At 34.6% G+C, this 11,373-nt stretch overlaps 2 protein-coding genes, 1 long non-coding RNA gene and 1 pseudogene across 7 annotated transcripts; 1 reads left to right on the top strand and 3 right to left on the bottom strand.

Annotated features, from left to right (window-relative positions):
• Nucleotides 1-1,388: 1,388 nt before the first annotated feature.
• On the bottom strand, nt 1,389-4,796 carry AT3G30320 (uncharacterized protein; the record flags this gene model as incomplete). The annotated part of the gene is made up of 6 exons (NM_113931.1): nt 1,389-2,353; nt 2,707-2,859; nt 2,967-3,469; nt 3,520-3,693; nt 4,358-4,471; nt 4,618-4,796. 6 exons carry the CDS (start codon nt 4,794-4,796, stop codon nt 1,389-1,391), a joined length of 2,088 nt encoding a protein of 695 aa, NP_189651.1.
• A 2,059-nt stretch (nt 4,797-6,855) lies between these two features.
• Nucleotides 6,856-7,381, bottom strand: AT3G30310 (annotated as a pseudogene; the record flags this gene model as incomplete). The annotated part of the gene is made up of 2 exons: nt 6,856-7,101; nt 7,286-7,381.
• A 2,562-nt stretch (nt 7,382-9,943) lies between these two features.
• On the bottom strand, nt 9,944-11,339 carry AT3G30305 (uncharacterized protein; the record flags this gene model as incomplete). Of its 4 annotated transcripts, none has more annotated exons than NM_001339045.1 (3): nt 11,149-11,339; nt 10,973-11,079; nt 9,944-10,391 (listed from the first exon to the last, which is right to left on the bottom strand). In NM_001339045.1, exons 1-3 carry the CDS (start codon nt 11,238-11,240, stop codon nt 10,219-10,221), a joined length of 372 nt encoding a protein of 123 aa, NP_001326178.1. In that variant the 5' UTR covers nt 11,241-11,339. The 4 variants fall into 4 exon arrangements, with proteins under 4 accessions (NP_001326178.1, NP_001326176.1, NP_001326177.1 ...); NM_001339047.1 differs by having other exon boundaries at nt 10,115-10,391; nt 10,973-11,057; nt 11,149-11,338; NM_001339048.1 differs by having other exon boundaries at nt 10,370-10,391; nt 10,973-11,057; nt 11,149-11,338.
• AT3G06045 lies at nt 10,833-11,148 on the top strand. The gene has a single exon (NR_141222.1). It is a non-coding gene; the product is annotated as an other RNA (long non-coding RNA).
• Nucleotides 11,340-11,373: the final 34 nt, after the last annotated feature.

The following is an 11,373-nucleotide window of genomic DNA, read 5'->3' as shown; positions in this document are numbered from 1 at the left end:
AAATTATGAGTTTAAGCTTTCAATTACGTTTTCTTATCTGTTTTCAAATATAAAATTAGGATTAGATTAAATTAAAAAAATCATTAAGATTTGATTCATTAAGCTAAATACTACAGTAATCACGTTTATAAAATTACTAAGAGTGTCGCAACTAAATAGCAAATCCATCGTAAAGTTTGTTATGGATTTGCTAGAACCTAAACGTAGACTCGCAAGTCCATCGCAAATTGCTACAGATAAATGAATCGCAAATCCATCGCAACTTTTGCAAGGAATTAGCGAGACAACTAATTTGCAACATCTTTGCAACGTTTATTGTCCCTCGCAAATTGCAAGTGTTTTGCGAGACATTATTTCCGTCGCAAAAGTTGCGAGGGAATAACTACCGATTTCAATTTGCGACGCGCGTTTTGCGAGGAAGTGGCTTTCGTCGCAGTTCCCTAACAAAAGACCCGTTTTCTTGTATTGAATTTTGCCAAAAAAATAAGATAAACATCTTCAATATTTATACCAAAAGATGAAGGCGACTCGAATGGCGACAGTAGGGTTTTGAAATCGGGTCATGAGACGAGGAGATTCGATCGAACATGGTCTTGCTATCGGCTTCTTCTGGTTGTTTCTTTGTGTAGTGAGAGGGATCAAGCGGTGGATCTCCCTATGGGATTTGCAATGGTACAGTAATCAGGAAGTTTGAATTTTAATTTCTTTGGTTTGAAGTAAAGGTTCCACAGATATATCGATTTGGTAAGTTATGGTGGATCTGGATAGATGACTCATTATATTTCTCGATTCGGTATGATCTCCTGATTCTCTTTATGTGGATCATTGCGGATCTACTATTTGAGGATTTGTTAAAGGGTTTTCTCTATGGTCTAGATGTGGATACCTTTTGGGGGGAACCGAATCAGATTTGTTTAATAGGGAGGAAGATCTGTTCTCCAGCGGTTTTATTGTGTCGGGTCTATTGGATGGATATATTTGGGGAATCAAAGTGATTTGATTTCCGGATTGTTTGTGGTGCTTGGTTAAGGATATCTCGGATCCCCTGATTTATGTACGCAATCTCGATTATGTGGGGGTGGAGATCTGGTAAATGGATATTACAGAGTTGTTTAAGGGATCTTCAGATTAAGGATGTGACTCGTTATGTCACAATTTGGTGTGAGCATCATGGCCGGTGGGAATCAAAAGTTATTTGGTATTAATTAAAGAGGGGGATCTCTTATGCGGAAGACGAGTTGTATAAGAAGGAAACTTCAACGTACATTCTTATTTTTCTCACAATTACATTCATATTTGTTCCTCGTACTCTCGTGTCTGAGTTTTTATATTTTTAAGGGTTACACCTGGGTGTGAGACTTTTTATGGGTCTGGGTTTTATTCATGTCTCATATAACTATACTCATAACATATCCTAAGATTCTATTTTTCTTTCCTCGATCAAAGACCAACCATCCACACCTATTACTACTCGCCCTTGAAAAATACACCTTGTCCTCAAGGTGAATTGGTAGAAAACGTTCAATCTGGTGTGGAAATGCCGAAACTTTGTATTCTTGTTTTCGAGTCCTAGCCTCATCATCTGGTACATGGTTCAGTATGATTAACTTCTGCAAAAATCTCCACCAATCTTGTTTGGGCCTCACGCCACGAGGTCGTTTAACCAAAATTCTCAACAATAAAGCTTTAAACCTTCTAACACCTTCCACAGCAGGACCATGTGTGGATAATTCTAGCTGTCGATTCATCTTTGTTGTTCTAAGATTCATGTTGCTTCCCTCCGAACTAGCCTTTACCAAATAAGCATATACACATAATTCTGATCCAACAAGTAAGTCCATGACACTTGAAAGGATTTGTCTCTCCAGAAATTCATCAACAACCCGCAATTTATGACTCATATAAGTACCATTTACCAAGATCCCTACAGGCTTCCACACATGATTACAGTTAACAGAATCTAACACAAATTTCACATCGACACCAGTTTGCAGTGCCAGAGTTAGACCCTTAACAAAATAACGAAGTTGACCCTGAACTGGAAAACCAAACTCTTTGAACATACTAATTATTTCCTGAAAACGCATGAGAGGAACCCTTTGCAGCAGCCTCATCACACCAAGCTCCGTAATCCAGCTTCCTATTGGTCTCCTTTTGCCTTGATAAACAGTCTGCAACACTCCTGTGACATATTTTTCAAAGAGATAATCTTCACAACAATTTATCGGATTCCTCAGGACAACATCTAAATTTTCCCCAGGTTCCCAAACGTGATTAACAAGTCCAAAGCTGAAGTGTAGAGTTCCATCTTGGAATGCTAGAGCCTGAACTTTTTCACCATGACATAGACGCTCTAGGGATAAAAATCCAACTACCTTAGCTATTTCTATTTCATAATTTCTTGTTCTGCTTCTTATTTTCACCAAAGTAATGATTTAACCACCAAAGTTGAACTGATTCACATAAGATTTCTCCAGGATCCCACACTCGCGTAAAGAGAGAAACAACAAAGGGTCGTTTTCCAGTCATATACATTCTATCAACTCCTAAACAACCTGGTGTTTTGTGTCTTAATCGAAGTAATAAAATATCCTGCACCTTGTTGTAAACTCATTTCACCAACCCTCTGTGTAATTACCGAAACGTTAACAAGCTTGTAACACTTTTCTAAACCGTTTTCATGTTCCTATTCACCAATTACTTCACCAGGCTTCCACACTTGCTTGGCCAGAGAACACTCAAAGGATTCTTCATCAACGGTGAATTTTGTATCAGCGTGAGACAGCACACTATCAGCACTCACTGACAATTGATTTAGAGGTGGGAACGTGAACGAATGAGAGCTGTTTTCTCCACTTTCTTTGAAACCACCCATTTGTTATGCTTCGATCTGAATGAGGCTATCACCACTCGATACCTATCCTTCTCTCTTCGTTTCTAAAATTGGTGAAAATGTTGCTTGAAACGAGCTCTGCGACTCCCTGTGTGTTGCTTTTCCTTCGCCAGATTTACTGCCATCGAATTGAATCTATCCTCACCAAGATACAATTGATTTCTCGGAGAACGCACTCGAAAGGCTAGATGTAAAGATTGAGAACGATGGTTTTTCTTCATTTTTCTTTTTTCAAGCCTTGTGGTAACTTCGCTAACATGACTCCGTCTTAGTCTGAGTTTTTGAGTTGCACTCAAGCCTTTATAAATCCCATATTCACGTGAAAGTCTTTGAGACCGAGCACCCACCACTTGTTCGACGAAATTCCTGAGAGATATTTTTGAGTTTTCCTTCGGCAAAAGAACATCGACGTTTGATTCTTGTGTTTGTTGAAGCTCTAGCGTCTTTTCTTCAGCTAGTGGTGGAGGAGGTAGTAAAAACTCTATCGGTTTAGGGTTTGCAAAGGTGAGAACCCGGTCCGTTCTCGTCGGATCTGAGCTCGCTGAGGCCTTCCCGTCATTTGTTGGTTCGCCACAGCTACCGAACTAGAGAAACACATGGGTGGAGTCACACTACAATCTCCGAACATGCAACTATACATCTGCTGCACCATGGCGTTCATGCTTAGTATGTTCTCTCTTAGAGCCGTTATCTCCTGCTCACGGCGAGCCTCCGTCTGCCCCGCCGTCTCATGCGCCAACGGCGTGTCGGCCCCAACCCTCGCCTCGAGTTCAGATTGCTTCGGTGTGTTTGCCATACCTCTCAACGAAAGCACCAATTTGATAAGCACGAAATGGACTTATCGAAGAACTAACAGAAAAGAGATGACAAGTAGAAGAAAGAGATGAGGAATCAGAAGAAATTGAGGAAGAAGATGATTGTTGATTTTTAATTGATCTTTCGATTGATTGTTTACAGAGAAACAAGCAACTTAAATACAAGGAAATAGAAAGAAAAATGGGCTTAACAATAACCCTAAGACAAGGCCCACAAAGCCCCGATAAATCTGATATGAGTCCTAACAGATAGAACTAAAATATATAAATACATAAAACTTGTAACACTCCGACCGCCCCCATTAGTCGACTCCATGTCCTCTCTCGGGCCTATGGGCCCACCTGTCCGACGGTCAGTACGCTACGTCAGGGAGATTTTAAAGACTTGTTACCGATCCTACAAATCACCACATTATCTTTCTCCATGTTTTGTCCTCAATCACATGGTCCGACAATCACTTTCCGGAAGGTCACACATCCTGAGACATTTTGAGCTCAAGCACGCTTAACTGTGTAGTTCTCTCAGGACATTTGACCAAAAAGATAAGTGCACTTAGGTGACATAGGTGTCCAAATCAATTATTTTAAATCTCTCTACATGCATCACCATATTCTTGAAACCATGGTGTTACAATTCACCCCCACTAACTGCTCGTAACGTCCTCGTTGCGCACCAAGACCATCACCACCGATGGTGTGATCTTTCTTGACTCCACACTCATCTAGGTTCGACTCTAAACCACTTGTAACGCATCGGTCGCCCCTATCAGTGGGCCCCAACTTCTTTTCTGGGCCCATGGGCCCACCCCTGTCCGACGGTCGGTACACCATGTCGAGGAGGCTTTAAAGACTTTTAACCGACCCTACAAATCACCACATGTTCTTTTTTCATGTTTTGTCCTCACTTACATGGTTCCAACAATCACTTCTCGGAAGGTCACCCATCCCAAGATGTTTGACCAAAATGATAAGTGCACTTTGATAACATAAGTGTCCAAATCATTCTTTGAAACCTCTCCGCATGCACCACCATATTCTTGAAAGCAGGGTGTTACAATTCCTGTAACGCCCCAAAATTTCAAAAGCATCTTTGAATCATTACTAAAACTAATATAATAAAAATACTAGAACTTTTATAATGTATGAACTTGAAATCTCATATAAACTCCAAAATTTAAAAAACAAAATAAATTAAAATTTAGAAAATCTACCAAGTCTCTCTCTACAACCGAAAAACAAACTCTAAACCTCAACTGCACCTTTCTCCTCGTCAAACAGAATCACAACTTATGTGAGCGAAAAATTGCCAAGTGAGACTACAACTCCAACTACAACTAGTACCAACACGGTCTGATCCCACATAGAATAATGTTCACGTGTTGGTTTTACTAGACATAAATTTCAGTTCAATTAATTATAGATAAAATAAAACACATCAGAACTTATACTATTGAAATATATGATCAAATCATCAGAATAGAAAAATATTAGCTTAATAGAATAATAATATCAGAATAGAAAGATCGACCAGGTATCCAGCAATGCAACGTCAAAATGGTACAACCCCAACATTGGTTGACCCAAACCATTTACTAACAGAATATATACATAATAGACCAGATAGGGATGCTTGTCCCTAACGAGGTGATAAGGAAGTACGGTCCACGACATTAACCAACCTCAATATCACTAACAGAATACATAATATATATGTTGGCTATGCCGGCCGTCACAGATTGCTCAATAGAGCTAGCTAAATCAGAATCGTATGATGATACCGGTCTTGACAGAATAATATATTTCATCATCAGAATCATATTCAGAATAATCACATTAAAACAAATAATCAATTTTCGGAATTCACATATTCAAATAATTCAATTTTTCTCTTTATTTGATTCCTATATATTATACAAATGTACATCGGTCTTAACAAAATAATATATCTTATTATCATAATCATAACCAAATTAATTAAGAAATCAAACAAATCAATTTTCAGAATATACAAATAATTCTTTCTTTTTTATCATACTCTTAAAATATTATACAAATGTATAATAACTAACAAGGGAACTAAAATTCACCTGAAAAAAAGAATGAGTAATTAAGGGCAATTTTACACACGCTCCAAATTACCAATTAATTCACATAAATTCAACCGTAGATCATAAAAACTAGATTTTGACATGCGGTATACCGCGGGTGGATATGTTGATTGAGGAGTTCTAGATAGTTTTTTATAAGAATTATTATTTGTATATGAATAATATATTTTATTTTATTTTTGGATAAATATGAATAATATATTCATGACACATAATTTTTATCTATTAAAGCTTGGGTAGTTTATGTTTTATATTCTGATATTTGTTGTATGTAAGTTTATTATTAAAATTTGGTATTTTTTTGTTTGTGCTTTGAGTTTTTTTGTAGAGGTAGTAAAGATTTAAAACTTGTATTATCTAATGAATGTGTATTGTGTAATATATATTATAGTTGTTATGATTTTGGATAGTAAAAAAAATAGGGTACTTGTTATTTATGTGGAAATTAAATTGAATTTGTTATATTTGGTTTCATTAGAAAAAAATAAGAAATCGAAATAGCATATTGGTTGGAAAATAATTCCAAAAATGTTTATATAAAAAAGCATCATTTGTTTAGCATGTGTAGTAGATATGAATTAAGCGTCAAAAAAATTAGATAAACTTCGAACACCTGATATTTGAAAAACACTAAAAACTAGGCATGAATTTACATACATTTTTACAACAAATTTGGACATCTCCGTACCATTAAAAGCCTTTTTTGGCAAACCGTAAGAGGCAGACCACAATCTTGCCATCAGATTTCTGAGAAGACCTAAAAACTTGTTTAACGAACAAACCCGACAAAGTAACAATCAATCTCTCATCCCTGTTTATAGTAAATGAAAAAGAAATGAGTACCAATACAAACACAACAAAAAAACATAGAATACGAAACTTACATTTCATCTCATATTTCAAATTCAATCTTCTTGGTTGGCTTATTATTAGCCTCGAGATCTTCCATGTCACCAATCATAACAATCTGATTTATAACATTTGTTACACAAAAGAGCAAGTGATAGTCAATCATTTGGAATAACATGACAATTAAAAGCTACGAAACAGAGATATAGCCCTTACCAACGAAGATGTGAGGATTCAACTCTCCACTATGAATTCTTTTGTAGCTTGCCAATGTCAAGAAATTAGAATCAGATTTAGATTCACAACCCATAACCTGAGTTCCAGTTTGGAAACTCTTCTTATACAGATGGTTGGTTGCACGAAACTGGCCACCTTCATAATTGAGAACAAACGTCTCAATGAAGATCCATTCATCAACAATAAGTTGGTTGACAAACTTAGACACCAACTCTTTTTACATAGATGCGTGTATTTTCTTCTCCTACCAACATTTTTAAAAATGATTTGACGCATTAGCAAGACATAATAATTTACGATTGCAAAGAATTAAAATGGTAAGTTTACTTTTTTCTTATTTGCTCATCAAAGATGACCAACTCCAATGTTTCACGAATACTCACGGTGTACTGTTTCCACACGTGAATGATCTTCACTTGGACTCTCCAGGAAGTCTTGTAGGGTCTCACATCTTTACGATATGCGAAAGTGGAAGCCATTCTTCTGAACTGAGTTTTTTTGTAATGAATTAGTAAAAGATAACAATATGTGATGGATAACAGTATGTGATGATGAGAAATGCTGGTAGTGAAAATAGTAGTTATAGAGATAATAGGTAAAAATTTCGTGAGCTACACACGAAAAAAAGATTCAATGGATCATAACTTTAAGAGAAAAATATCTTGGCTATTATAAATGTGATTTTGCATTATTACAAGTCTTTCGTAAAGGGAAAGTAGTATATGTAGATTGATATTTACCATATTGTTGAATTGAGAAATTTAATTGACATGAATGCAGATCATTGATTATGAAAATTGTCTTTAATTGCATTATCAAAAATGGATAACGATGAGAAGAAGAAACGCATAAAAGGAGACTTGAATCTTCTAACTGGTATATTAGACTATGATTTAGCAATGCGAGTCAAAATAATTTATGATTAGTTTCTAAAAAAAATATATAAAAGATATCCAGGTGTAATTGGTCTATAATTGTAATGAATAGAGTGTGTAATAGAGGAAAGACTCAATATTGTAATGTTTGTGTAACGAATAGAGTATGTAATAGAGGAAAGACTCAATATTGAATGTTACTGTATTCGTAATAGCGAAAAAAGTTAATTCAAGTATTTAATGCAAATTAATTATTTGTAAATTCTTAGAAATAGAATATTTGGTTGAGATAAAATCTGTAGGGGCGTGAATGTTAATAGTATTTAGTATAGAGATTTTTAGACAAAACCTTTACCAAAAATGTATATGTGGATATGTACTATATACCATACGAAATATAAATTCAATTGCAATCATATTAATGTATCAGAAATTACAAAACCGGTCTAACTGAACTGGTCGAATTACTATCGATTTAAAATCAAAACTCAACCAATTAAAAATTCTATTTGTAATGGGTATTATACATAGAATGGCCATTCCAAAACCGGTTTCATAACTCTACGAACCGATGTAGTTAAATCCCGATTTGACTATGAATCAACAAAATTGAAATATCTACCAATTAGATTTCGTTCAATTCTAACTTCCAGTTGATGAGATCTCAGCGACGTTAGATTTTATTGAATAGAGATTTCTAACAAGGTATGAATCAAGCTCTAATTCTTTCTGAAAAGAAATCCACCATTAAAGAGTTTGAAACTCACTTCCATGAAGAAAAATTGAAGAAGGAAGAAGATGAGTCTTACCAAACTCTTCTACCAAAGCTGAACACTACCCAGAACTAAAACAGTAGTATGGAGAAGCACGATCAACCTAAGTCACAACAAAATTCGGTCACAAATTGCTCAAAAATACTACAATCTGAGATGATGAAGAAAGGTCTCGAAAACTCACTAAGAACTTCAATTTGTTGAGAGCATCGGCTCCTAAATCTCCGGGGCATCGAAACACATATATATATATAAGTTATGACAAAAATAATCCCTACGAAATAGGAAAGGATGAAATCGAGCAGCACCATATTTCTATGGTTTTGTACTTTAGTCCATGAACTTTTCTCTATTTACAGATTATGCGTCAAGCTTTTGAAATGATCATAAAAACCCTGAAATTAAACAGTTTATTTTGATCAAGTCAACCCAAATTTGATTCTTCATTTTGTTCAAATTCGGGGTGTTACACAACTCTTATGCCATTGAAAGTTTTACTGAGTAAAATGCAAATGACTAACTTGTAAAGGTTGGCATCAACATGATCAATACCATAGCCACATATATCTTCCCAAAATCGATATTTTATTACGTAAATTGTAGACAAAATATGAAACGTTTATATTTTTTAGAATAAATGGATCTCTAATAATAGAGCATACACCATCCACATTATTAAAAAAACTCATTCTAATTGTTGTAGATTGATAACAAGTAATTATTATTATTTATTTGATTTAAAATTTTATCAATTAGTATATTGATATGGGTCATATTAACCTAAAGACCACTTTCTCAAATAAGAGATCGTTGTAACACTTTAAAATCGAATTACACAAATTTCTCAGATCTCACAATAGACTAACAATTTCGAATTAAGATTAACAGAATATCAAGAAAATTAAATAACAGCAAAGCAAGTAAAATCAGTTGTAAAACAGATGGATTAAAGCGTCAGGTTTAGGGAAGGTCTCAAAAAATATATTAATAATAGTTCTGACAGTTAATTAAGATTATAAGTGAACCGTTCTATAACTTAAATCACAATAATATAATCATTTAACTTTCGTCACATCAACTAACTATGCCTAATAGTATTGATCCCACCTCTCATTGTAAATCCCTAGACTAGACAAGCATTATAATCAGATTTGATAATGTATGATTATACTTGATAAGAACCTTGCAACCCGGCCAGTCCATAAGCATCTAAAGCATGTGCTTTAGGCCACCGCTTATATTACGAATATATGAGTACTATGTTTAATAGATTTTGGTAGCTAAGATGGTTTTGTTGACTTTTGAAAATTCCTTGGTCCTGTGTTCAAACGACCGCAACTACAGTTTACCCCTTTCCTTCTTCTTTTTGCTGCAAATTGCCTTTTTTCTTAACAATTTTTTTTCCTTTCATGTTTTATAGTGTTTGTTTTGTTTCACGTTCAGATAATTGTTATAGTGTTTTTTTTCCTTTCATGTTTTGTAGATTAACTAATATTATACATTTACTTTTAGTATATTTTGGAAAGACGTAAAAAATGCTTTAGGACTGGCCATGACTGCTATACGTATAATCATGCATTATCAAACCTGATTATAATGGTTAAGTGATTTAATAGATGATGCACAACCTTATAGCCCACGCCAAACATATCCACTGTCATCTAACTTTTATATCATTCCAACTTGTGAATTATCACAGATATCATTGTAGATATCATCTCCATTATTATCTTTCAAAGTTCCAAAATTATGAAGAGTGTAGTTATGGTGCATGCTCCTCCTCTCTAAAGGTGATTTTCCTTCCAAATAGAGTGTAGGAGGGTACCTCCTCTTTTCACTACCTAATCACATGTTTGCACATGAATCAAATAAACACATTATGTTAGTTAAATCACTCTGCTAATGCTAAGCTACAACTTATTCCTATATATCATTCTTAAAAAGCTACAACTCATTCCTATATAGTTAAATCATTCCTATATAAATTTTACTCTATCAATTGTTTATGTCAAGACATTTTGTCTCAACTTCTCTAACGGCTCTAAAACTATATCACAGACATGAGCTTTTTTTTTTCATTTCTCGGATAAATATTCACATATATCTCTCTATTCAACACCTAATGATGCCTAAACTATGTTTACATACAATTAAATTCCCATATAAGTCTACTAAAACTTCAAAAATTTTGTCTTAAAACCTTCTATGAATTGATAACCGTATCTAAACAAACCAACCACGCCAAATTAAAATTAAAATTTTTCTAACTTCTAACTTCTCTTTCCTTCCAGAAATGCCTTCACAATCCAACGATTACACTTCATATCGATCGGAAATTGAAAAAAAAACAATTAGGAAAAAGCAAAACACTTCATTTTAAATTCGACATTAACATATTTGTGAAATTGTTTCAAACTCTTACCTCCACACAAAAGTTGTCGTTTCGTGCTGCTAACTCTTTGTCCTCCATCGAATCTTTGCTCCGCCTTGAATTTGGACCAACCTTCCTGTGAGACATCCTTAGGATCTCTTTTGCTTCACAAACTTAATAAGACCATTTAGATTTAAGAAAAATAGACAATAAATTAGATTAACTACCTTACTAGAAACACTTCTTCACCGGAAATCGGCCCATTTGAAGATTTTGTTTTTCTCTTGCTGTCGGAAATTACTACCGAAAAAAAGAACATGAAACGAGAAAGAGTTTGATTTATTGGTTTCGAATTGGATTTAGAGAGTTTTTATTTCGTCTTTTTTTTTTTAAAATCGAAGATAATACTACTATAAATAAATGAAAAAACTCAATCATATAAACTTTTTTGC

Source organism: Arabidopsis thaliana, chromosome 3, assembly GCF_000001735.4.
Source record: "Arabidopsis thaliana chromosome 3, partial sequence".
NCBI lineage: Eukaryota > Viridiplantae > Streptophyta > Magnoliopsida > Brassicales > Brassicaceae > Arabidopsis > Arabidopsis thaliana.
The sequence above is the reverse complement of the archived record's forward strand: the minus strand, read 5'-3'. Positions and strand labels throughout refer to the sequence as shown.